This window comes from Agelaius phoeniceus, chromosome 1 (assembly GCF_051311805.1).
Source record: "Agelaius phoeniceus isolate bAgePho1 chromosome 1, bAgePho1.hap1, whole genome shotgun sequence".
Lineage (NCBI taxonomy): Eukaryota > Metazoa > Chordata > Aves > Passeriformes > Icteridae > Agelaius > Agelaius phoeniceus.
The window spans coordinates 136,863,938-136,891,687 of record NC_135265.1 but is presented as its reverse complement, the minus strand read 5'-3'; the positions used below and the strand labels follow the sequence as shown (position 1 = coordinate 136,891,687).

Genomic DNA, 27,750 nt, shown 5'->3' with positions numbered 1-27,750 from the left:
ACCACCTATAAAATAGCAGAAGTTAAACCAACCACCCTTTGTAAAAATTAAAAAATGTGTTAATTAAACAATTCAGTGATAAGTTAGTTTCTTCTCTTCTTTGAGATAGTATTTTTTTTCCAAAATGTGTATTGCTAAATCAGTAACCCCATAGATTTAGGAGTTTTGTGCTTGCTACAGAGGGTTGAAGTCCCTTAAAATCCATTGTAGCCCAGCAGTGTGTGTCTGCTGGTAACTGCTGCCCAACTACGCTGTCAAACCTGCTCTTTCAAGTAATAGCTTGGGGGTATCTGGCTGTAGGTTATGGCAGCCTCCCCTGTTTTCATGTTTATTGTTCACTTATGATGCATGCTAAGAATGAAAAAAATGGAAATGCTAGTTTAATGCATAGAAGTGCCTAGTTTAAATTTAACTTGGATTGCTATTATATGGAGGGAAATATGATGGCATGTCTTTAAAAACTAATCTTTTAATCTGAGAGCACAAATACTAAAAAGTCTTAACCATTTTAACCTGATTAATGCGAGCTCCTAGCTGACTGTGTTTGGATTTATGACATGTAGCTTTAACTGTTGTACTTGTAGCAGTTGATTTAGAGAGAATTACATAGCATCCTCAGCATGTTTTACCTCTGGATTATATATGTTTCTCTACAAATGTGTGTGTTGCTTGTCAGTCAGATTGAATTATTTTACTGCACCATCAGTTATCTCAAATTTTCTTTCAGTGAAAATAATATCTGATTTAACTTTTGGTTACCTGAGGCATCCTCTCTTACTGTTTAATCCTTGGAGTTACAATCTATGAAAATGCTAGTAAGGATTCATTAAAAATAGTTTTAAAATTGAGGGAGGACACTATGCAGTCTTTGCATTTTCATCTTCCTCAAAGAGATGGTTTTTTCAGTGGTCTTTTAGAATTAGTTTTGAAAGGTGCTAAGAGAAATGAATATAGGCTCTGGTTGTAAAATGAAGGGTTCCCAGTGACTTTTTAATATTTGGATGTGTGGTTCAGAAGTTGTTTGACTTTAAGCCATCACATGTTATGTAAGTAGTGCTTAATTTCCAAAGGGCTTAATGGAAATGGCAGACCTGGGAAATCATTAACAACAAAGTACTGAATCCACATGGATTCTTTGGCATACCTATAGAATATACAATGTAAACAGACAGTTCTTTTTAAAGTGTGCGTGTACACACAGCAGCTGTAAATATATACACCTCCATAGTGATTTCTGCTTTGATTTGAAGATCTCTGGTGTTCAGTTTTATAGATCTAAATGCATATATCACGTTTGTGTGTTGAAGATCTCTTTTAATATTATTTAGAATTTAATTTTTCCTCTATCCCTTCTTTCCTTCTTGTCCCTTACCCACCCCAACTCCATTTTTAGTGGAGAAGGTGAAAGAACAATTGAAACTGTCTTTGGAAAACAAGAGTGGCATGGTGCAAACAGGTGAACTGACTGTTGTGCTAGATGGTTTGGTTGTTGAACAAGAATCTCTTACAAATCTCAGTTCATCAGCAACCAGTAAGTTAAAATAATTAAGTCAGATGATAATATTTAGATTAAGATTTCAAACAGATATAATAGAATATTTCTGTTGAATTTGTTTCTTACTGTTCAGTAGAAGTTCAGCAAAATGGCGAGGCTGTACATGAAAACAGAGATGCTTCAGCAAGAAGTTCATCCAGGTTGGAATTTATTTTTGTGTTTTATGCGATATGAAGTGTATCAGCAAATTTATCAGTTGAAATGTTTGGGTTGTTTGTGTTTTGGTGGGTTTTTTGTTGGTTTTTTTAATGGTTTTGAAGATGAGAGATTTTCACTGTTGAGGTCTAAATTATGTTGCCACAGGTTTTAGAAACCTTATTTGTTTGCTAGTTACATAGTTTAGTTCAGCTGATTTGGAAATCTATAAAAATGCTGCAGCAGAAGCTAGGGGAGCAGTAGCTCAGTGTATTTTTATGTACTTACTCAATTTATTTTCTTTTGCTGCTTAAGAACCATTTCTATTAATGTCTAGCAGCTTTTTTTTTTTTGCAATGTAGCACCTGAACGGAAGGAAGAGGAAAAAAAAAGCCTGAATTACTTCCTCCTCAGTCTTTTTAAGGTCATAATCAGGAACTTAAGAGACTTGTATTGAGTTTCACAAGCAGTATTTGTAACATTGAGGCCAAGGCCTGTTTTTTCCTCCTGAAATGGCAAGAAAAAGACATTCAGACCAATTAAGAGCTTAATTCTTGGTTTCTCTACCATTCTAACCTGCTCAAGGACTGGCTGGAGAGAAATAGAAATAGATTTTTTTGTCCCCTCATCTCTAGTAAGACAAATAGGTCAATTCAGATCAATTTAATGTTACTGGTCTGCTCAGTTACCTTCTGTGAACCCATTTCTGTTTAAGTTATTGACACTAACTGGAGTGAAAAAAAATACAGTCGCTATGCATTTGAGTGACAGGGACACATTTGTCCTTATATGCTTGACTTGATTCTTTTTTTGAATTTGTGGATATTTCTCTCTTCCCCAATGGACGCTCAAGATGACTGAGTGAGAATAAAACAGTGCTTCTGCTTTTTTCTTTTTTGTTAGAAAAAATTGGGACTGCTAAAAGTGATTTGAAACACATCTGCATACCATTTTGAAGCAGTAGTAACAATCATTTGTTTTCATTCAGCTATTGTTGCTGGAGATAATCTCTCTTACTGGGATCCTGCTTTTGGTGTTGATATTTTAATTTACTGCAGTTTTCTACACAACTATCCAGCTGTGTTGATTTACAGTTTTAAAATTAAGAGATGAAGAAAAGATTTAAGGTAGCTTCTCTCCATGTCTTTTGGAGGTAAATTGAGTTTGTAATCCAGAGCTGATCAGTCTGTCTATACTGATCTTTTGGAGTTGTGTAAGGTAGCATGGAAATGCTGCTTCTTCCCTTCTTACTCCACAAAGTTGGACTTCTAACTGTTCTGACATTTTTTGTGAGATAAAACAGTAAATCAGGTATTTAACCTCTACTCCTTGAGGTGATAAGTAGTTGGCATTGAGTGTAATTTTCAAAATATGTCTCTGGTGGATGGCTTTAAGCATTCTGAAAGAGATTTAAGTGGAAAACCAATGTACTACTGTAACTGAGCAAAACTTTCCATTCACAAGGCACATTAAAATACATTTATCCATGTGGCCTTGCAAACACAGAGCTGCCTGTGCTTAGTTGTCCTCACAATGTCCCATCCTGCCATTGCATAGAGAAGCTCATCTTATTTTCCTTTTACTGAGGGAGAATTCTGTTGCTTTCTTATGTTATCTGTATTTTTAGTGATATGATTAACAAAACCAGTTCTTCCTCTTAATGAGAGAGAGAAAAGGCTTTCCTGCTCATAGCTGCACTTTGGAAGGGTCCCTAAGGCCATTTTGGAAGGTGCAGCAGGTGTATCAGTCTGTTCAATTAAATTCTGATATGTCATGAAAAGTAAAAGAGAAAGTAAAAATGGAAACTCTTACCTGTTACAAGTATCTGAAATCCTCAAAACCGATTCTTGCCTTTTTCTTAACAGTGAAGTGTGAAACCAAAATAATTATCTAGGCTGCAAACACCACAATATAAACAGTTGTGAATTTACCACCATTTCTTTATTTGTTTCTATAGCATGGTTTAGTGTAGCATTTAGTTTAGTTGTGTAACCATTTAACATGTTGCTTATAGTAACCTGAAATCATCTTTTATTTTTACCAAGATCTGCTTGTGACATTTCTAATGGGATAGACAATCAAGTACCTTCCAGCTCTGTAATACAGAATACGTTCTGTGTGGAAGCTGTTAATGGAGACAGCACATCATCTCCTAATCATGTTGCAGCCAGACCCAAAAATACACCAGTACCAAAACCACTTGAAGCTCAGCCTGTCAACAGCACTGGTAAGAAGGGGAGAGTTATGGCAATGTGTTCCATGAGGCTTTTTTGTCTAGTTGTTTCTCAAGTTGAGCTACTTTTTCTATAAACTTTTTGTTGGAATTCAAAAGTACTGAAAGGATGTGGCTTGAATTTATAACTTTGTGTGTCCACTTCTGTAAATTTTTTTTGCAGTAGACCCATTCTTAAATATATTGAGTTTCACACTTTATTATAAGTTCTTTTCTCTGATGAAGGAAGATCAAAGTGTCCAAAATCTTCCATTTTCTGTCCCGGATGATGAAACCATATTACTGTTTGTCTGGAGGAAAAATCAGGTTTCTTTCACAATTAATTTGAGTAGCTATGGTTAAATTTTTCCTGACATTACATAAATCTGATTTAGGCAGGAAACTGCTGTGCTCTGAGTTGAGATGTGTTGCAGACTTTCCGTGCCTTCAATTTTTTTCATAAATTCCATTTAGAAACAGCTAGTGGCAAATACTGAATGTTGTTTCCCTCTTAAACACCAAAACATTGATTCTGACTACAGTTCACTTTTGGTTCAGTGAAACTAGTTTTTTGATTTGAAAAAAAGGTTTTTTTGATTTTCATTTCTCTGGTATCTAATAATAACTGTGCTTTGTAAGCCCTTTGTCTTTTCTCAGCTGTTTGGGAGAGATTACAGTGATACCAGAGAGAAAAGAAAACTGTAAATAGAAATAGGCAAGTTGTTACTAAGTTGTAGAACAGTGATTGTCAAACTCTCTGTAATAGACTGGTATAGTTGGAAGATAACAGAAAGAATTATGAACTTTAAAAAGTTATAATTAAATTAGGTCTTCTCTGAAGCTTTTCTCTATTTGGAGAACTTTAATTTGATTCCCCTCTCTTTTCAGCTCGAGGCTAGAGGGCATATATATTATTAAGGCATTGCTCCCTTTTTCTTCAACAGCAGAGAGAGCCATTTGAAATCTGTATTAGAATAGGGTAGTTGAAAAATAATTGATTTGTTCAAGTGGTAATATTGATGAAATCATCACTGACCTTGCACTGAGGCATTGATATAGGAGTAATCAACTACTCTACCAGTGGATGAAGATGTTTTTAAGGCAAGGCATAAAACTGATCTCTGGCATTTTTCGATGACACTTTTGTCCCCACTGTTGTGCTTTAGCAGGATTGTAATTTTACATGATGTTGCCAAAATTGCTGTATTAGGCATAATTGGTGAAGTAATCATCTGATGTAATGTTTTATACATCTGTTTTGGAGATGAACTTACTAATAGAGCAGATGATTTCTTCATTATTTTGCTTCTAACTTTGTTATGTAATCCTATTCATTCTTTAGTGTGGATGAGTTGAATTTTTTAAATGGAAGTTGAAATTTCAGTTGGCTTTTTTCTTGTGTAAATTAAGTTGTTGCTAGTATAAGCAGAAATATGAGGAAACGTGATCAAATTTTCATGTGCTTATAGTTTTCATGTCATGCTGAAACAATATAAAATCTTGATATGTATTCTGTAGTTAATTTCTTTTGTGCCATCTGGAAGCAGTGTGTGTTACCCTGGAAAAGTTTTGTTCAAAAAGTAGTGCCTTTATAGAACTTAAAAATCTGTTGCCTGTAAAGTCATGCTCATGCTTATGCTTACATGTATAAAGAAAATGTATATGGTGTAGCGATAATTCTTTAAGGAAAGTGACTTGCTAATTTAAATTCTGATGACAGAATTAAACAAGTGAACTCTTTAAAATAATGGAACAACATTTTATAGGCACTAGTGTAGGATTAAATTTTGCAATTGTGTATGAATAAGGTTAAGGGTATAGAATTAAATTAGTTTCAGCCCTTAGCAGGGTAAGGTGATAATATACTGTAAGGTAAGAAAATTGCTTGAAGCGTGTGTTGCATATCCTTAGTCCTTAGAAAATTGGTGCAACTCTTAAAACAGGTACGAGCTACTAAGAATTGTCACTGTTGGATGTTGATTAGTGGTGCAGAAAATGAAAGTACTGAATGGTGTGGCGCTGCTTTTTATAGGGCCTTGACTTTTAATGGGTGTCTTACAGACTGCTTTACCTGATGTCACTTGTCTAAGTTAGACAAGATCTTGATGTGCTGAGGGGACTGTTCAGTTAAGCTCTGAAGATGATTGGTGTATTGTTTGCCAAGTGGGCTTGGGACTAATAAAGCTTTCTTAGCATCCTTTGTCTGTTAATCCATGCCTGCTTTAAACCTTTTACGAGATTGTGCTTGATTCAGTTTGATGGCATATTTATTGTTCTAGAAAAGATAGAATTTATTTACTTTGTAATTCTAAAGTAATTTTCTTCAGTCATTGAACCATGTAAGTTGTGTTAGCCAGTAATAGTTTTTATATTTTAATCCCTCTTTTGGAGGGGGATTTTTTTCCAAGTTGCACAGGTGTAGGGTTAATTGTAGGGTTTGGTATGTCAGCTCTGAAAAAGAAAAGAAATTATCTGTAGGAAATGCCTCTTGGTTTTCCAGATCTCATAGAGTAATCTCATAATACTTGTTTTCATGTTGTACTGATTAAGATTCATTTTTGAACTTCACTATAAGTTCAGAGTTTTAAAAAAGGCTGTACAGTTTTGTGGAAAGCAGATGGGTGCCTCTTGCTAATCTAGACTGAGGTGCAACATTGAGTTGACCAAGACATGGAGAAACTAATAAATAACTTATATATATATATATGTGTGTATCCCTATGTAACAGGGAGGTACAGAGAATGGCTTTCAAACTGTAAGTTTTAACTGAATGCAAGTGGGTTGTGACTTTTTGTCATCTTAGCCAACAGTGCTACTTATGGCAGGTGCAACTTAAATACATTCCTTTCAAGTAATTTACTCTGGAAGTTATTTGAAAAGTAAATCTCATCAGATTCTGATACACAAATGTTATTTCCCGTTTCTCAGTTAATGGCGAGTCATCTGCCTCTGCACCTGAAGCTGGCAATTCCTCTGTCTCCGAGGCTCCGACGGGTTCAGATGAAGCTCCTGTGTCTTCAGCAGATTGCACTAATGATACAGCAGAACCTCAGTCAGCAGCAGAAGCAGCTAGTTGTTCTGAAAGCCACACTGCTGCATTACCTGTTGTGTCTGCTGAGCTAGAACCTGCAGCTGCCACAGAGTGTGCTCAGCCTAATGCTCGGAACAGCGCAGCAGCAGATGCGGCAAAGCCGAGGGAATCCTCCTCCACGCCAAGTGCGTCTGCAGAACCTGTAAGACAGCAGCCTGGTAGTGCCAGTACAGAACCTTTGCCACCTGGGTATGTTGTTTTGCTTTAATGCTATCATTTTGTGTCATCTAAATGTGCATATAAAGAAACAGAAACTTAATTCTATACAGGGATTTTCATGTGCAGGTCAGCTGGCTGAGATGGGGTTATTTGATCTAAAATGGGATTTGTACTGCTGCTATAACTGGCTAGTCTTGTCCCAGAAAGTAACAACTGATAACTGATTGGCTGAGATGGTATTGTGATCTTAACAGACAAACTCTTGGGTGTAACAGATGTGAAGATTTTTCATATGATATTTTCAAACTTATTTGGGCCATAATTAATTATTCCTTTGTTTTTTAGTAGTAGGGACCAAAACACAAAGAAGTGAAAATGACTAGTCTATAAATGCTTGTAGGTGCTTGCTGTGTAAGAATGAGTTAAAAAATGTTAGAGTTAATAATAAGATTTGATGTGTATGTAGGTATGTGCTAAGAAGAGCTGGAATATTTTAATTTTACTAGATTATTTGAAATTGCTTTAGTAGTCTTTAGTAGTCGCAGGCCAGGTGTTCTGCCTACATTTTTAGGAACTAATTAAGTGTTTATGTAAGAAAAATAAGTATATATCAACTGTGGACAAGCACTTCACCATTTCATCTAATGTTTCTCCTGGTTTCCTTGTCATTTATACATACTTTTATTGCATTGTGGTAGTTCTCAGCATTATGAAACTTCAGCTGTTGGTCTAGCTCCATCTTCAGTGTAAGGTTGTTTCACAAAACAAAGTAATCCCCAGGGATATCAGATACAGAATTTACCAGGATAGGAAATAGAAACACAGGAAAAAGAGTTGATAGCGCACACTTCAGGTTCACTCTGAAAGATGCTATTTGTTGGATATTGGGAACAGAGCTTCAAAATGTAAACACTCTCATTTTTTGAGAGACGTGAACTTGGAAATACAAAGAATGCATCTCTCTAAACACTTTTGGAATGAGGTTTTTTTTAGCATCCAAGCATTGAGCAGATAATTAAGGACTTTGTTCCAAACTTAAATATAATAGAAAAATGCTTGTGAATATTGATGTATGCTCATTATGTGCTAAATCCTTTAAAGTCTTTACAGTGTTATCAGTTAAATAGGAAGTAACTGATCTGTATTCTTATGAATTTTCTTTGGTGTTCGAGAATGGGTTTTGGACCATGGTATTTTTACTCAGTGCCAAGATAATTTATTGTCTTAGTGGGAAGCCCCAAGGATGTATTTGCATCTTCACTTATGTGTGAGTCTCTTTGTCTTCAAGGTGGGAGCAAAGAAAAGATCCTCATGGTAGAACCTATTATGTTGATCACAACACACGAACTACAACATGGGAAAGACCACAGCCCTTACCTCCTGGGTAATGTACACTTTTGAATTAAATATGATAAACTTACTATATTTTTGTTTGTTTGTTGCTGGAAACAAACAGCAGCTCATCAAAACTGAATTCTATATCATATATTAAGAGATTCTAGCTTTCATTTAATTATATAAAATTACAGCTGTTGTTACAGGAATGTTGATATTGGATATGTCACTAGGTTTGATCACTTGTTCAAATACAGCTGCTAAAGTATTTTATTCTTCCTTTAAAACTTAAGCATGAAATAATGCATATTTGATCGCCTTCATTTAGGTGGCACCACTAAGTGTAGTGCCCTGGTTCCAAAACTCAGATTTCCCAGCAAAGTGTTCTTTGTGAAGTCTGCCAACATTACTTGCAGTCACAGGTGTTTACAAAGTTAAGAATGAGGTGACAGAGAGCTGAGCAGGCAATTGCTTGTAGTCTGTGTATGCTCATCAGTTCATCTGCCAATTAAGTTGAGGTACTTTTGTGTCCTTTAGAACATGAAATCATGCCTGTGACTCCAGTAGTTAATTTAAGTACCACTTAGGAATTTGGCATTTGGCAAAGAGAAAAAATGGTTAGTAACACTACTGAAAGAATTAACTGTTAACATTTGTTTTCCTTGAAAGCTGGGAAAGGAGAGTTGATGATCGTGGGAGAGTTTACTATGTGGACCACAACACCAGAACGACAACGTGGCAGCGACCAACAATGGAGTCAGTGAGGAACTTTGAGCAATGGCAATCGCAACGGAATCAACTGCAGGGAGCTATGCAACAATTCAACCAACGATACCTCTATTCGGTAAAGTACACAACATTTCAAATTAGTACAGAGGTATAGGTTATACTCTGTTATACACTTTGTTATTTAACTTCAAAGAAAGGGATTTTGTAACTATTCGACCATATGGGTTAAATGATATTAAGCATCAGTAATTTAGATTCTGATTATTTTGAAAAAAGTTAGAAATCATCCTTTTATTGGATGAAAATCACAAAGTACTTTTGGACAGAAAGTACTCCCTTCTGAGTTTGTTTCCTGACATCAGCTTTGTGTACTGCATTTTTACATAACATTATTAATGCCAGTAGTAAGAGGTACAACTAAAAATGTCCCTTAAACTGAAAAGGAATGTAAATGCTGTTAGGGGTCATTTTGAGCATTAAATAGCCTTAAAAACTGTTCAAGTGATTAGAGTTCCTTCACTAATACAAGTGGCAATTTTTTTACTTTGAAGGTTATGCATCTGGTTCAACTCTGGAATTTCCTAAATGGTTTTCCATTTCTCTAACATGGTTGCTAACTTCTGCCTGAAGAAAATATGAGTAGCTTCATAGAGAATATTTCTCGAGTCAGATTTTCCCATCTGTGACTGGATAAGTAGAATAGTTGTTTCTTCAGAGTTAAGAATTATGGTGCCTGTGTGTCACTGTCACTCTAAACACTTTAAGAATTGTGTTTGGCTTCTTAAAAAAATGATCTGATCCCAGAAACTTTGTAAGTGATATGCAGAAGAGCTGGAGTGTTTTAAACATGAAACTTTTGAAGTACAAGTCTAAAACAGCTTCATTGGAATAGGACTCTTTGCATGTGCAGACCTAAGTTTAAATTTGATGGGCCTTATTCACACACTCCTCTGAAGTAAAGGATGCTGCAGTGCTACATTTAAAAATTCTCAGCCTCTCATTATTGAATTTGACATTATATCTTGTCAGTAGCAATAGCAGAAACATGCATCACCACTAATTTTCTGAACTTTCCCAGGGCTATGTATCAAATTCAATTTGTTTTATGCAATTAGAGAAAAGTAGAATGGTCAAGGCTAGAAGGGACCTCTTAAGGTTATTTGGTCCAATGTCCCTCCTTAGGAAAGGCCACCTAGAACCAGCCATCAGGACTAATGTCTTGTAAATATCTCCAAGGATGGAGACTCCACAACCCCTCTGGGAAACCTGTGCCAGCACTTGGTCACCTTCCCAGTAAAAAGTGTTTCCTGATGTTTTGAGGGAACCCCTGTGTTTCAGTGTATTGCCTCTGGTCTTGCTACTGTGAACCAGTGAGAAAAGCTTGGCTTCATCCTTTTTGCGCCCTCCTTCAGGTATTTAAACACACTGGTAACTTCTAATGCAAAATCAAGAATCAGCTTGAAGCACATAGAGCCAAAATCTCTTGGCCAACTTTGTGTACTACTTTGATCAGTTGCATAATGCATCTGAGAAAACTTTCACTTTTCTGTTGCCAAGATTTTTTTTTGCTAGATTTATCCTTCAGTGAACAATATATTTTAAAAATTAAATTATATTACTTCCTTCCTTAAAGGACAACCCTTACTGAAAACCACAGACCCATTCCTTAAAATGTCTCATCTGACCTTAGAATCAATAAATGAGGATTTGTTAGTGAGACAGAATATACCTGAATGAAAAGAAAACTTGACTGCTTGTATCTCATTAGAATTCTGTTTTCTAACTATTATATCTGTTGCACAGATAGAACTCACAGTTTATTGAGGGGGGAAATTGAAATTTTATTGAAGAAAGAGTGGGTTTTTTTGTTTTTTTTTTTTTTTTGTTGGTTTTTTTTTTTTGGTTTTTTTTTTTTTTTTTTACTTTAGTGTGATTCTGTATATTTTTTCCTAGAATAGTTAAGGTCAAACTATAGCTATCTTTTCATGCTTTGGTGACATACCGGGACTCTGCCTATATAGCAGTTTGAGTGAGACTGTCTTTTATTTTTGGGAAAAAAGTAGATGAATACTTTCAGTTGAAGAATGTTTCAATTACCTTGAGTGGTCAAAGCTAAACTATGTAAAGAAAGAAAAGTAGATGGGATATGGTTATTTGAATTGCTTTCATTTTTACCTGGATAATTTATGGTAGTCATTTTGGAAGTGAATCTGCCTGGTCTTTCACTGTGTTCTGTTAAATATACAGCTCTGTGTAGCCAGCAGCCATACACAAATCCTTGGACCCATTAAGAAGGTTGGAAATATCTGAACCGTGCCAACATTCAGTTCCTTGGCAGACAGCTTTTTCCTTTCGTACTCTATTCTTTTACAGTCACCACAGAGAAGTCTTTGGTTGGAGGATTATTGTGATTGTATGTTCTCCTAAAGCAGAGAAGACTAACTGCTGAAAAATAAATAAATTCTCTGTTCACATGTAGTAGCTGGTGGCTGGGGCAGCTGCACAGCTCGATTTTGAGTGTAACTAATGCATTTCCTGCTGATCCTTAATCTATTTCTCCTTCAGAGAAAAAATATCATAGATTTGTTTTGCCTGAATGTGCTCCTGTAAACACTTATTTGATAATTTTTGTATTGCAAATGCTATATAAAGCAGTATTAGTTCCTAAGACACTCTTGGAAAATATACCCTATATCAAAATTCCATTCTGCACTCACACACACTAAAAGTTAGAGTCCACAAATTTTTAGGGGTGGATGCTATTAATTATAAATCAGAGCATGGATCCTGTAGTCTGTGGGATTTCTGCGTTTTATTTTTGTTTTTTCCATGCTTTGTATTTTTGGGAACTACTTGGGGACTTCTGCAAGGTTACAGTATATTATGAGCTTAGCATGTGTTTACATAATAATGTAATCCCTTTTTTTCCCCCTTCTAACCTTACTGTATGCCGGTATAATTTTATCCATCCGCATATAGATGCAGCTGCATTTTAAGAAAAAATGACAATGTTTGAAAATAGCCAAATATTCAGGGAAGTTATCATGTATTGAGGAAGTAAAACCCCCTATGCTGGCAGTAGTCACTGTGCTTGGAAATGTTTATTATGGTAAGATGTGTTCTTAAGCAAGACCTTAGTGCTTATCTGCTGATCCATGCTTCCTCAAAACTTGTATGAACTGTGCCTCTTTGTATAAGCACTCAAGTTTGCTGTAGGAAGGGAAAGGGAGGGTACATTGCATTGAAAACAAGTGTGGAAAGCCTATCTTATCATATAATCTTAGTTTCTTTGCAAAACCAGATTAAACATGGCATGATGGGGTTTTTTTGCAGAATGAATAGTCTTCAGGACTAGTGATAATCTTAGAACACACTGAGAAAATAATATGAATAATATTTGGCCTAACTGAAAGTCCTCTTGTTTTTAAATAGGCTTCGATGTTGTCAGCAGAAAATGATCCACTTGGGCCTTTACCACCAGGTTGGGGTAAGTTAATTAGCTGTGGATTTCAGGGAGTGGCAGCTACAGAAGTTTGGAATGCAGTTGTTGTATAGTGGATTTTTTTCTTTTTTTCCCTTAGAAAGAAGAGTGGATTCAAATGATAGGGTGTATTTTGTAAATCATAACACAAAGACAACACAGTGGGAGGACCCTCGAACTCAAGGGTAGGTGTGTATAATGACTGTATAAGTTCAAAAGATCTTGCTTAATTCTTTTATGTCATGATATGGGGGAAAAAGCACTGCTTGCAATTTCTTTTGCAGTTTACAAAATGAAGACCCTCTTCCAGAGGGCTGGGAAATCAGATACACCAGAGAAGGTGTCAGATATTTTGTTGATCACAATACAAGAACCACCACCTTCAATGATCCTCGTACTGGGAAATCTTCTGTGTAAGTGAGAAATTAAATATATTTTGGAATGTTTTACCTTTTTATAATTAAATAGTGAAATTTTCTCATACTATAAAATGATCTTTTAGCTGGAATTGCACACTAAATTATGAACATGTTTTTATATTATAAGTTTAATATATTTAAAATTTTTATTTGTGACTTTATGACACATTTTGCTGTACTGCTCTGATGTTCAATAGTTTTTATATGCTTTTGAAATACCAAGATTGTAATAATTTTATAAATAGAGAGGGGCAATGAGGTTAACTTGAATAATGAACTAATATAACTAATAGTTGCATTTTTAAAGTAACAGCAAATGGACATTATGAGTATTCCTTATAATGATACACACTCAGTAATGGATACACAGTAATGTCCAAACAAAGTAGTTCTAAATACTTCTGAAAAAGTTTACATGCAAATCTTCTTTTAAATATTTTGATGAAAAGTACTGACCCAGCCTATAATGGCTTTCTTAATGTCTTTTGTATGGGTAGGGTTTACTTCTGTCAAATAGTGATGATGGCAACAAGCCTGTAGAATGTTGCACTAGAATGTCCTTCATAGTTCCAGAAGCAGCTGAATTTATAAAGCCTAACTTAGCAGTCTTTTTCTCAGTGAAGATGATAAATTCGATATCTCTCTTTTATGTGACTTGTAGTTTTTATACATTTCATAGGGTTTTTATGCTCTCTTGATCTTTTATCTTTCTATCAAATTTGGTAAATTGACTTGCAAAAAAAATAAAAAAGGGAAAGAAATGGTGGAAAGGAAGACTGGCATTCCAAACCACCAGCTGCATTTGATCATATCTTACAATAACAGTTTTTGTGTATTTTTGAAATCTTCATGCTGATTTAGATTTAGCATTGATTTGATGTCTGCGTGCTTAATGTATCTCCAATATGTTTTCTTACAGAAATAAAGGGCCACAGATTGCTTATGAGCGTAGCTTTAGGTGGAAACTTGCTCATTTCCGTTACTTGTGTCAGGTACTGATTTATTAATTATTTATTTATTGAAATTATATGAGTTTTTACAAATGTGTGTGCTACCTTTTAATGTTATTGCCTTATGATTACAGTCAAATGCACTGCCAAGTCATGTGAAAATCAATGTATCCAGACAGACTTTGTTTGAGGATTCCTTCCAGCAAGTAAGCCTGCAAAAATTATTGTGTTTGTTTATCAAGACAAAGCAGAAGAACAAAAATGGCCATAGCTAGTTCAGACTAATGGTCCTTCAGGCACAGTAATCTTCCTCTGGTATTAGCTAGTGGGGGTTTCTTAGGGAAGACTGCAAGAAAAGAAGTATTGTATATAATACTTTTACCATATGATCTTTCATTTTCCAGCTGTATACAGTTGAAATGATTCTTGAGCTTGAAGTGGTTTCTGAGTATTTTACTAATTCTCAAGGGATTTCTCTTCTCTGAGCTTGCCTGTGCTCCTCTTGTGAACTTTTTGCATCTACAGCCTCCTGTGGTGGAGTTCCATAGCTTAACTACTGTGGCATCATCCACATTGGATTTGCTTTTCTGATTCCTGTGTCTTTAGATACCTTACGACATGTTGTTTTCTCCAGTTAAAACTGCTTTGTCCTTCAAAAATTAAATCTGTGTAACTGAAGCTTACAGTCCTTATAGTCTGCAGCCAATGAGTGATGAAAATTCTTGCTGCTCTCACCACAAGACCTCTAGGCAGGAATTCTCTATAAGTTAAAAAAGAATATTATAAATGAAAGTATATTGAACTTAGTCTGGATTAAATTATTTATTTTAAGTGATTTCCCTAAAACTAAAAATCATATATATCAGATGAAGTGCCTTTTCACCTGTTTTCCTTAAATAATGACTGCCTTAGGAAGAATGTAAGAACAGGGTACCCATAAAGCATTACTTTCCAGATATTCCTTCCACTTGCTAGCAGTCTGCTGCTAAGAGATTTTAAGTCCAAATTGGTATTTTTGTGTGTAGTTCATTGATTGCTTGTTCCATGAGATGGTCTACTTGCTTTTCAAATTTGTGTAACATTTGACATATATACAATTTCTGTATCAACATAAATTAAATCTGAATGAGTGGTGTGGTAACAATGCATAATTTATAACATTAATTTATTTTTTAATAGATTATGGCATTAAAGCCCTATGATTTGAGGAGAAGATTATATGTTATATTTAGAGGAGAAGAAGGATTGGATTATGGTGGCTTGGCAAGGTAAAAGAAATTTTCTTAATTTCCCAAATTTCTTAGTTTTTATTTTTTTAATCGCACTCTAGCCTTGATTTCTCTTGCAGTCTGACCCTAGATACCTTTTTAGTCCCCCTAAATGTATTAAGGAGGTGGAACTGGCAGCACTGGCTATTGTCACAGGTTATAACTTCACATTGGTAAAACTATGGTCTCAATTTTTCAATTCTTTGACAAAGAGTAGTGTTTAAATTGGAATGAAATTAATTGCTTTGTCTGAGTTATTTCAAAAACTTTCTATCAGAAAGTTTTATTTTCCTAGAAGTGGGAGCTGTGGGAAAATGAAGTGTTCTGCTTATTTGGAAAAATGGCAAGCAAACACCAGATTGGGGCTGATAAGAACAGAAAGGAAATAAACAACAGGAGAGTAGTGCAGGCATGAAGGAACAACTGACAGACTATGTTGGCTCCACTGGAATGTGAAACAGCTGGACTATGGGTTTTTCTAGAATCTGAAGTGGAACTCAGAGGGGAAAAATCTGATAACAGGAAAACCATAGACAAGATTTCATTTCTTGATCACTGAGAATACAGCCACTGACTACTGCTGTTAGTTACTTCAGTGAAATGTTATTGCTTGGTAAAAAATGTCAGTACTACTGTATATCCAGAGAACAGGAAAGAGTCATAGGTGATAGAATTTTTCTTGTTAGGTTGTTTTGGGTTTGTTTTTTTTTTTTAATATGTAAAGATATTTGGGTTTGGTTTTGTTCTGGTTTTATGTAGCTTCCTGCATTGAAATTGAATTCAGTGAAAATGTATAGTATTTATATGCAAGGAAGGTTGCCTCTGAAGGTTGAGCTTCTTTTGGGTATGTGGTGTTTTGCTTCTCATTACAGTATCACATAGAATTTGGGGGAGTGATTTCAGGAAGGAATTCAATTTTTGCTTTGTATGGGTTTTGTTTTGTTGGCGTCCCTATTGTGAGGGTCATAGGTTTAGGGTGGGAACTGGAACAGTTCATAGATCTTTCCACAGAGAAGATATTAGAATAATTCAACTGAAGTGTTTTAATCAAATAAAGTAGAGAATGAATAAATAAAAAATATATAACCAGTGTAGTTTCATTGTTATTTAAGTCTTGCCTAAGATTTTTAATGTGAAATTGAGAACCAGCCAGGATCTCATTGTAAATTGAGCTGAGAGTTCTTAAGTGACACTAAATAAATGTTCACGTACTGACTAATGAAATACAGCATTAATACAAATATAGATCAGCTGTCTCTCAGCAGACTAAACTCAGTGTTCCTGTCAGATTTTTACCTTGCATGTAGCAGGACCAATCTGACATTATGTCCTGTGGCAAGTTTTTAGCTGTTGATATGAAAAATTCCTTGCTTCTGCAGCTTCTTGTTAATGGCTGATTTAGTTTATTCCTCCCTTGTTATCTGACTTGTTCTAATTTAAATGCCTATTGAATTTGATGCCTCTGTGTAGTTAATGTAATTGTCTCAGTATGAAACTTGCCTAGAATGCTGTACAACATTCTCGTGCTTGCTGGAAGATACACGGAACCCTGTTAGGGTTATTGGATCCTGGCTGCCTTTCTCTGTTTACTCTTTCTACTTGGCCTTTGGGTTGGAAGTGTATCATAGTGACCCATGATCCATGACTTGAGTTTCATGGCACTCTTAGGAGAAACATGCCAGCAAACCTCATTTCTCTTCCTTGATCTTGAATAAATGCAAGGATAGAAGAGATGCCTTTTAACTATGACAGCTGAAAGGCAGTCAGAATGGAATTCAGTCCCTACAGTTATTATAGAACAGACTTTCAGCTGTTTTTATGGGCTATCTCTAGGCCTGGTTGTTTACTACCAAACATTTATTGCCTGATGAAAAAGCCCCTGAGTATGTATGACTGTTCTGAGGTCTCTGCAAATACTATATACAAATATTAGAAAGCAAGAAATATTATCAAAATCACCTATCTGAACACTGAATACCAGATTCTGGTATTATTTCAGATCAGCTGAGTTGAAAAAAATTAAGCTGGTGAAAAACATGTATTCATTTAACCTCAGCAAAAAGATTCTTTTACACTTTCATGTCATGTAGGCTTAACCAATGCATGGTAATTTGTTAAACAACAGTAACTCAGTATGTGTTTTTGCTGTCAGACTGGAAAAGCAAATAAGGTGTGCTGAGGTTTCAATTTCTTTGTTTTATTTCGTTTTATCTAAGTTGTTTATAATAAGCACGGAATAATCTGTGATTTTTTTGAGTAAAGATGTGAGTTGTAGACAGTAAAGTAGGCATGACCAGGGTAAATGCTGTGTACTGGTTGAAGCAAGGACTGTGTAAGAAAAAAATGTTACTGATAGGCAGCTAAAACCTGTGCTGTGAGGGTGTGTTCAAGATGAAAATCTTAACTTCTAATAATTTCTAAACTTTGGAAACCATGATTTTCTAACATTATTGGGTCTAATAATTAATTTTCTATATTTAAGAAATATATAATACCATATATTATTCTGTGATTCTAATACTCAGTATGTAAACACTGTTTATATTATTTTTCAAAGTTTGCATATATTTTGACCATTTTGCTGGTAACCTAAGGGGAATGGTGATAAACATCTGTATTTGATGGTTTTTATGTGTATACATGTTTTTTTTTCCTTAGAGAATGGTTTTTCTTGCTTTCCCATGAAGTACTGAACCCTATGTACTGCCTATTTGAATATGCTGGCAAGAGCAACTATTGCCTGCAGATAAATCCAGCATCAACAATCAATCCTGACCATCTTTCATATTTCTGTTTCATTGGGCGCTTTATTGCCATGGTAGGTTAGATTTTTAAGGTTTTATATTTGCTGTAGCTATACATTTACTCCTGAACAGTATTTGTTTGTACAGTTATTAAAGGTTATATTAATCTCATAGAAATGGAAGATTAAGGCATATAAGTTTATTGAGCCAATTCCCTGAGAGTTAAGCATCTTGCACACTCATGTTTCCTGGGAGAGTTATCAAAGTTAATATGACGTTCGGTATAATATTTTATTTTCCTCAATTGGATGTGTGTACTTCATGCAAACTGTTGTCTGAGTGTCTGAATACTGATGCTCTGAAAAATGTGACTAAATATTTTGTGAAAAAGGCTCCTCAGTTGGACCTGGTATACCTGAGGATATTTGAAAAAATGAGTTAGAATGTTTTGCAGAGTACACTGGGCCTTAATTTAAATGTAAATAAAAGTCAGACACTGAGGAGAGCAGAAGCTGTGAGGGAGCTGATTCTCTCCATCCAACTTCTTTTAAACCACAAGCTGATCAGGCACGTTGTATCATTTCTTTGGTATCACTAAGTCAGTCTTCTATAGTGACTCCTGTTCTGTCACATTTCTTTCCCTCCATGTAGTATACAGTCATCTTTCCACATAATCATTACGTCTACAGGTAGTCCTCAGCAACATCCCTCAACCTGGTGAATAGTGAAACCAAAAAGAGTAGAAAGCATTTTCATATCGCCTCATGTTGTTCAGGTTTTTTGTACAAAATTAGAATGAACACGAGCCAAGCGTAACATAAATGAAAAAATACTTTCAGACTTAAAATAAATTAGATTTGGGTGGTTTCTTAGTTCTGCTTTTCTTATAGATGCTTCTTAAGAATTATATTCAGCTATGACAACATCTCTCATTTCAAGCGTTTTATGGCTGAGTTCACAATTGTTGTGCTGTCATGAAAATTTAGCTCATTGGGTTTACACTTTCAATAGGCTGCCACATTTTTTCTTTATTTTAGAGTCCTCAGCAAGTTAGAGGGCCACTCAGCAGGAAGGTGTGATAAAGCCAGTTAGGTGCTAGAGCCAGTGTTTCTTTGCTGGTGATTTTTGATCTTGTCTGTAAGAAATGTTAACTTTAGGAAAGCTATTTCATAACAGTACAGATCATAGTAGAGAACTTAATTAAAGTAATTAATGTAATTAAAAGACAAACTTTTATTTCCTGAAGTATTTATGTGTTTATATTTTAAATTCTCTAAGTGGGCCAAGAGAGAGACCCATGTAATGCTGCCTGATTTGGTTTGTTGCAAGGTTTGAGTGTTCATGGTTTATACTGGATGGAGCTTTCTGCAGTGCTTCCTGGGATACCCTCTAGTGGCTTAAGATAGCTCAGGTAATAATGCAACTGGGAAATGAAGTGGCAGTTTCTGTACTTCTCGCAGTTCTAAAATAGTAGTGAGATTTTTAGTTTTAAGTACTGAAGTAGCCACAGTTGTTTTCAACTGAAACAGGATTAAACATAAAGAGTACACATCTTGCTTCATAATAAAAACCTGTTAAATGAAGTTGGCTGTGGCAACTTTTATATTTTGCTGTAAGATTATCATACACATCAAATAACCTGATTTTAAGAGCTTAATTTTGCAAAAGCAGAAAATCATATGCCCAGGTGCTGCACTTGACGTGGAATTTCTACCAGGTCAGCCTCCCATGAGAAGAATAAACTAGTTTCAAAGTAAATAGATGTACAAACAAACAAATAAATACAGGCCTTTAAGAGAACTTCTTTAAGGTCTCCTTAAGCAGAAGAAAATGCATAATAGGCTAAGCCTAAAAGGGGGAAATTAGGTGGGGAAAAAAGATGGAGCCTAGAGGAAATGGGCTGTAATTGGCTCTTCTGCTCTCAGAATTTCAGCTGAGAGGAAAGAGAAGCAATGAATGCCATACATGGCCTGTGTTTAGGATGGTTTTTTTAAAAGAGCTATTTAAGTGGAGAAAGTATACTTGATAAAGCTAAGAGGAAGAAAGGGTTTTCATGGTTATGGTTGTGCTCTGTGAGCTCTTAGAGACACCACTGTATGTGTGTGTGTGTGTAATGCTGTGCTTCAGTACTATTATTACTCAGCTTACACCCTAAGTGCATGTGTGGTGAGACAAGTGTGACCATGTTTTGGGTTTGGGTTTTTTTTTTTTTTCACTTTTGTGGAGAACCTAATTCCTCAGTTCTGTTACTCACCTACAAAAAAATGTAATTCCCAAAGCTCTTTCTTACAAGCTGCAGTAGCATTCTGTAAATGATGATGTTGCTGGATGTATGTATGTAGTAAAAAATGGCAGTAATACTCAAGTAAGATCAAATATTCTGATCAAGTAGGATAAAGTAACACTTGGCAATTATGCCTATTCACATAACTAAGGGAAGAAGGGATGAAGTCCTTTTATGAGAAGTTTTATTTTTAATCAAAGAATTTCTAAATTGTAATATATATGTAATATATATAAAATTGTAATATATATAAATAAATACTAAATTGTAATATATATAAATAACATATGCTTGGATAAATTTTGTCCATTTTTTTTGCTTCCCATTTAATTTAATGTTTTGTTCTTTATAAATATGGCTTTATAAAGCTGCTACTGCTATTTGGTGCTTTTTATTATTTGAAGGAGAAAGAAAAAAAAAGACTTCAAGTCCAGAAACACTTTAATAATTCAGTAGTTCAATAAAAACAAAACATATTTTTCTGTTCAACAGGCATTGTTTCATGGGAAATTTATTGACACTGGTTTTTCTCTGCCTTTCTACAAACGAATGCTGAGCAAAAAGCTTACTATTAAAGACCTGGAATCTATTGATACTGAATTTTACAACTCCCTAATTTGGATAAGGTTTGTAGTTTATTTTCTTGTGTGTTTGATATTTTATGGATTTGTTTTTGTTTATATAGAATTCATTGCAATATTTTTTTCTTTTCATCCAGGGATAATAACATTGAGGAGTGTAACTTGGAAATGTACTTCTGTGTGGATATGGAGCTCTTAGGGAAAGTAACCTCACATGAACTGAAATCAGGAGGTTCAAATATCTTGGTAACTGAGGAGAACAAAGAAGAATATATTGGGTAAGGAGAACAAAGAAGAATATATTGGGTAGGAAGGTGTAGATGCTGAAAAAATGTTCCATGTTTCTCCTGTTGCTCTAGTCTTTTTTGACACGTTGGTTTCTGGTGGTTTTGTTTTGTTTTGTTTTACTTTTTCTTCCCATGTTACTATGTAATTCTTGTGACTGTTATTGAAATAGTACCTTGGTACATGTTGCTATCTTGTACACAACTGCTTGGTACAAAAGGAGACCATGTGGAGAGATGACCTGAAATGCTCTTATATGTACAGTGAGAACAGCTGAAACTGAAATGAGCAAGCGTGTTTTCAGTAACTTCAGGTAACAAATCCAGGTAGAGGGAAGATGTCTATTTGACAGAAGATCCTGTTTAGAAAAAAATTGTTTAGAACTTTGCTACAAATGTGGAAACTGAAAATCAGAATAGTGTGTAACATGCTGTGATTTCAACTGTTTTTTAAACTCTTTTTACTACTCTTTTTTGCTTATTGCCTAATTTTATCACTGCCCATTTTTTTAACCTCTGTTTCTGATCTATTCAGTGATCTCAAAAGCAGATGTACACAGACCCTTTTCTGTGATACAGTGTATGTCCAGTGCTGCACATAAAGTTTCCACTTACATTAGCAGTCTTCAGTTTCTCAGAGAAATAGTTTCTATAGTATATAGATAAATTAAGATTAATAATAATAATATTTATTTTTAACTGGAATGGTAATCTAAGTTACCTCTTGCTACTTTACTCTTATCTAAATGTGAAGATTTGTGATAATATAGTGTAGTAGGTTACTTATAGTTAATGGCATTGAACAGTGTAAGAAGTGAAACGAGGGATTCTTACCTGATGGGAACACATAGACAATCCTATGTGTTTGAACTTCTTCATGTTGAATGCTAAATGATGTTTAATTCATGTTTGGTTTTGTTCTATCCCAGGCTAATGGCAGAGTGGCGATTTTCTCGGGGAGTTAGAGAACAAACCAAAGCTTTCCTTGATGGTTTTAATGAAGTAGTTCCTCTACAATGGCTACATTATTTTGATGAAAAGGAACTGGAGGTAAGGGTTTTTATTCAGCATTTTTAGCATTTGCTAAGGTAATATGTATGGAGAGATTAAATGGATAGGTCAGGTTGAATCTCTCGTCTGTTTATGCTGCATTTGATAGCTTCTGGAACATGGAGAATTTATTAAGAGCAGTGGGATTAAATCATGATAAAAATTGAATCAATGTTCTTGAATCAGTGTTTTTGTGTTCAGCATTAAAATGTATTTTTGAAAGTTTTTGTGAAAGTATATGAGATCAATGATGGATCTGTGAGTCACAGACTTTTCCCTCTGTAGTAGATGGGTAGAATTACTGTGCAACAGATGACACAGAAGTTGATTGTAGTTCATAGTGATTGCTTAGGATCAAATACAATGTCTAAGACAGGTTCTAGGGTTCTTATATTTAAAGCTTGGAGGAACCAACAAGGCATGAAATGGAACTTTGCAGATCCTCAGTACACAACCCAAAGGCTGATAACAGGGATTGCTTGCATGCTCCATGTTTACTTAACAATCAGCCTGGCCTGTGTTTACTCTTGGGGTTTGTCATCTGGAGTAGGGAAAAAAGGCTCTGTAGTGCTGTGCTCATTTATTTCTGTGTGACTTGACAACTTTCCTTGTATTTAATGAGCAGTTTTCTGAAACCATCTTAAGTTAAGTAGGGAGGATTTTTTTCTAAAAAAAAGACTTTGCTCAGTCTTATTCAGTGTTGAAAGCTTTGCCTTTAGAACTTTCAGCTTTCATTGCTTCTTGTAATGAATAATTTTCAGACTTACACTTTTCAGTATGTTTTATCTTTATTAGTAGTAGCAGCAATTTAATCATCATCATTTTGGAATATGAGGTGAAGATTTAATGGAAAGGCTAATATACTCCTTAATATAAAAATTTCTCTTATGAAAAAGGTAGTAGCTTTTATTACTGAGCTATTAGTTGGAAGATACCAAGTCTCTGGTATTCAGTCTTTCAGACCACTTATATACATACACAATTTTGGATAACTGTAAACTTAGGATAAAGGAAAATCTAATTGTGCAATAAAGTGAAAAAAATTACCAGTCCTTTTTTCAGGGCAGAGACTTTGATTTTTGTTACCATGTCTCATATAAAACAGAAAATACTCTTAATTTTTGTGTTCAATATAAAGAAATTGTTCTCTTTTCTAGGTTATGCTCTGTGGTATGCAAGAAGTAGATTTAGCAGACTGGCAGAGGAACACTGTTTATCGTCATTACACAAGGAATAGCAAGCAGATCATATGGTTCTGGCAGGTTTGTTAATCAGTTACATTTCTGACTTCTGTAGGTTTTGTTTTGATCTGTAACACAAATGGTATGTATAGTGGAGGGCTGTCCAAATGAAGATTCTTACAGCTTCCTTTCTTTTGTCTTTTCAGAGAAGGAAAGGAGGATTACTGGTCTTTAGGGAGGATACTTTAGGGTGAGAAATGGTAGACAGATTCACACATTACATTTGGATGCTGGCTTATGAATATTTTCTTCTGTATCTTGTCCTTACTGATTATTCAGTGAGGTTTATTTTATTCTTAGTGATCTACCTTCTAATATTCTTACATGTAGTACACCTGAACATCTTCACTTTCCAGTACCTGAAGGGAGCCTAGAAGAAAGGGGGAGAGTGACTTTTTACTAGAGCATGTAGTGACAGGACAAGGGGAAGTGGATTCAAAGAGATAGTAGCTTTAGGTTAGATATTAGGAGCAAATTCTTTGCCGTGGGAGTGGTGAGGCACTGAAATAGATTGTCCAGAAAAGCTATGGATGCCCCATCCCTGGAGGTGTTCAAGGCCAGGCTGCATGGAGCTCTGAGCAACCTGGTCTTGGGGAAGGTAGGCCTGCTGTGGCAGAGGGGTTGAAACAAGATGATCTTTAAGGTCCCTTTCAACCCAAACCATTCTGTTTCAGTGATCTAAAAATTTCACTTAGTACTTATGATTATTTGTCATATTAACTGTTGCAGTCTAGCACTGACTAATCTTCACTCAATTTTAATGGAGTTGGCTAAGGAAAACCCTCAAATACTATTCTGGCATTATTCTACAAATTTTCCTAAAGAGAAGGCAGACCTAGGGTCTTCCTATCTTTTGAAAAATCACCATTTTAGAGATGCTTTTGACTAAGTTTCTCTGGGAAAGTGGTGCAAATCAGTTATTTCCTATCTTATTTATATTATAAGATCTGATGATAAATCTTTTTAAGATGCTTGGTACTGAAAGAATCTAAACCAGAAGTTTAAGTACCAACATTTATATGCAAGTTTTTCTTAGTCTTGAAATACCCAAAGTCTGTGGCTAGTGGACTAGTGCTGTGTTTAATAACAATGGCAGTAGTCTTTATACAAAGCATTGACATGATTTATATTTTAGTGTAGAATATAATAGGTAAGGATTCTTCTTATTTGCTGTTCCCAGCCTTCACATTGTAGTGGGTGACAGTGCATATAATCTGAAATCACTGTTCTATTCTCTCCACCCCATTTTGCTAAAGTAAAGAAATGCAAACAAGTGCTAAATAAGGTGGTGTTTTTTTAAATGGAATTATACTTTTTCAACCATCTCATGAGGTTCTTGGTTTTGTCCAGCTGTGTTAAAGCTTTTTATTAAATAATTTTAATTTCTATGCCTAGTTTGTAAAAGAAACAGACAACGAGGTTCGCATGCGACTTCTGCAGTTTGTCACTGGCACTTGCAGATTACCACTGGGTGGATTTGCTGAACTTATGGGTAAGTAAAAGGTGACCAGAACTGTTTTATATTGTCACTGTTTCATTTGCAAATGAATCATGCTGCAAGTGTACAGATAAGAGGAAATTCATGTTCATCACCTTGCATCTAGAAGGGCGTTTATATCATAAATCCCATGAAAATGTTTATAAACTATTTGGAAATTAGCTTGTTTCTGTGAGAAGCATGTTCATGTAATTAATGAACTCTGCTGTGTCTGAGTTCTGTAGTATTCACGTATGTATTATGTATGGTACTTAAAAGGAACAGATTACACTTTTCAAAATCTTATTTTCTAGGAAGTAATGGTCCTCAGAAATTCTGCATTGAAAAAGTTGGTAAGGAAACCTGGTTACCAAGAAGTCACACTTGGTGAGTTGTTATGTGATAACTTTCACACTTTACTAGTTTATCTCTTCCAGGCTTGCATTGGCCAAATCAAATGAAATCTAATTTGGATCAATTCTCTGTCTCCATCTTCAGCTTCATTTGATTGCCCTGACATGCCAGTATTGAAAACTTTCCTAGTTGCCCTCTTCTAAAATTTTGCAACTGTGCTCAACAGTTTGTCAGTGTCAGATCTGTCAAAAATATGAGAATATCCTTGTGTAGGACTGAAAGGTGCTTTCCTAATTCTTTTAGAGAATATTAAATAACTGAACAAGTCATGTTAATAGTAGGCACAGAGTTGTTAGGTAGAGTTATTATGAAGTAACATTATAGAAGATAAAATGTATAGTCACAAGAAGAAGTAGCATGAAAGAAATGACAGCAAACCTTCAAAAGATGGATGCTTAGCCAAGAATGCTGATACTTTTTCCCACCAGGCTTCAGATGGGCCATTATTGGTTTGGCACTCCTGTGCATACTGAACTGGTGCATCAGGTACACAGACCAGTTTTTTATATAAACTGTGCAAAGTGGACACAGCTTCCTTTGGCAACCTGTGACAATAATATTCATCATATTTTTAAACTACTTAAGGGTATCCTTCATTTTACATTTTCTCCACTGGATTTTGTTTTGAGTGATGTTTGCAAGAGTTAAACATACCTTGTTTAGGATAATTTTGAGGAAGACATGGAATGAAATGTTTTGGCAGAAGTCTTTTAGGGAAAGTTTACAGGGAAAAAACACCCACCTATATCCAAGCATGTGTAGGAAGGAGAAAAGTTCAGCTTTTTCATGATGTTGAAATTTGGAGATGCATCAAACTAGGATTAAACTTCATGCTGAAAATTTCCTTTTCTATGTATTACTATTTTAATCAATTATTATTGTAAGTATCATGTTTTTATATTGTAGTTTTTCAAAGTATTATAGTTCCCTGTATCTTGGACAGTCTTTCACCATTCTGGTTTTTCATCTGGTAATAGTCTTTTGTTTCTTAAAATATTGCTCTGAAACTTCGACTGTTTTTCTTTCTTGTAGAAATGCCAAGGCAGTGAATTTGTGCTGATTGTTATTTATTTTTTTCTAATTGTTAGATCAGAACATTTATAACTTCTACTATAACAATTGAGTATTGTAGAGTTCTGCATGGGATTTAAGTAAACTTAACAAAATTCTGTTTTTTTCCTGCTCAGTTTTAATCGTTTGGATTTGCCACCATATAAAAGCTATGAACAACTAAAAGAGAAGTTGCTCTTTGCCATTGAAGAAACAGAGGGATTTGGACAAGAGTAGAAGTGACTTCTAGTCAAAAAGGATATCTTGAATAATAAAAGGCCCAGCCAACGAAAATTGCACACCTTATTGTATATAAGCTTTCTGTTCTGTACAGTGATCTTTCTGGAACTCTAAAAGTTTAATTGTTCTCTGTTCTTCCACAAATATATGCAAAACAGTTCAGCCTTTTCTACTTTTATTTATTGCCCTTTCAAAAGACCAGAAAAACCCCTCCATAAATTTTGAAAGCAGACAAGAGACTTATTTAAAATATATATATATAAAAATATAAATATATATACTAATGGGCTCTAGTTTTATAGAGCTTTTAAGTGTATGAAAAGTTGCAGCCATTTAAAAGGGCCTGGATTTGCTTTATCTTGGCTTTATCATTCAGAAAAATGTTTAAACTGCTCAGTGTTCTCTAAAGAAACATCTCCAAGTTTGTTTTACTGCATGGCTGTTCTAAAAGGTGTTAAAGGCTTAGGCCAAATGTATCCTAAATATGTAGAAAGATGCTGCTGGTATTTGAGACGACAGAATCTGTTCTTCTGTCAGTTAAATTTTTTTAAATACATAAATAGCTGATATATCCCTCTCTACTGATGTAGCCAAGGTCATGAATAAAGCCTTTACTACTTGCACAAGAGTCATGTACAATGAGATGAATGTGATGTAATGTTGAAAGGAATTGGTGCCACTGTTCTGACTTACTGCAGGAGCTGAACAGAGTATTTTAATTCATTTGAGCAGCATTGAAATTTGTTTACATAGTACCTTGGGTTATTACCATGAGGATGTTAGGTAATCTTCAAAGAAAAAATAATAAAAGAGAAAATACTACCCATTCTCTTCTTGGTCTGGTGTCTTGCAGGCTTTTTTTTTTTTAAATTTGGTTTTGTTTGGTTTCCTTTTCAATCTGTGATGTCCTTTTTATAAATTTGTAGTTATGTTAATGTAAACTGAGCTATAAGGGTATACAAAAGGAAATGTGAATTTTGCTGCTTTCGGTGTTCTTGTTCAGTTTCAGATACTGGATTTAGTAAACTCAAATAAAATGAAAGTTACTTAA

At 35.0% G+C, this 27,750-nt stretch overlaps 1 protein-coding gene across 6 annotated transcripts in view; it reads left to right on the top strand.

Moving 5' to 3' along the window:
- WWP1 (WW domain containing E3 ubiquitin protein ligase 1) overlaps window positions 1–27,750 on the top strand; it is a 58,757-nt gene extending 31,007 nt beyond the window's left edge. For 2 of the 6 annotated variants that reach the window (XM_054649314.2, XM_054649364.2), the window contains 20 exons: window positions 1,394–1,531; window positions 1,629–1,695; window positions 3,736–3,917; window positions 6,831–7,182; window positions 8,441–8,536; window positions 9,157–9,331; window positions 12,649–12,703; window positions 12,798–12,882; window positions 12,982–13,110; window positions 14,036–14,108; window positions 14,201–14,272; window positions 15,246–15,334; window positions 17,993–18,152; window positions 20,855–20,988; window positions 21,081–21,221; window positions 22,157–22,277; window positions 23,435–23,539; window positions 24,914–25,010; window positions 25,310–25,382; window positions 26,597–27,750. In XM_054649314.2, the coding sequence (XP_054505289.2) occupies window positions 1,394–1,531; window positions 1,629–1,695; window positions 3,736–3,917; window positions 6,831–7,182; window positions 8,441–8,536; window positions 9,157–9,331; window positions 12,649–12,703; window positions 12,798–12,882; window positions 12,982–13,110; window positions 14,036–14,108; window positions 14,201–14,272; window positions 15,246–15,334; window positions 17,993–18,152; window positions 20,855–20,988; window positions 21,081–21,221; window positions 22,157–22,277; window positions 23,435–23,539; window positions 24,914–25,010; window positions 25,310–25,382; window positions 26,597–26,696 (2,444 nt within the window). In that variant the 3' untranslated portion in view covers window positions 26,697–27,750. Of the gene's footprint in view, window positions 1–1,393; window positions 1,532–1,628; window positions 1,696–3,735; window positions 3,918–6,830; window positions 7,183–8,440; window positions 8,537–9,156; window positions 9,332–12,648; window positions 12,704–12,797; window positions 12,883–12,981; window positions 13,111–14,035; window positions 14,109–14,200; window positions 14,273–15,245; window positions 15,335–17,992; window positions 18,153–20,854; window positions 20,989–21,080; window positions 21,250–22,156; window positions 22,278–23,434; window positions 23,540–24,913; window positions 25,011–25,309; window positions 25,383–26,596 lie in introns of those variants that run through there. The other 4 variants (XM_054649322.2, XM_054649330.2, XM_054649370.2 and 1 more) reach the window with 4 other exon arrangements.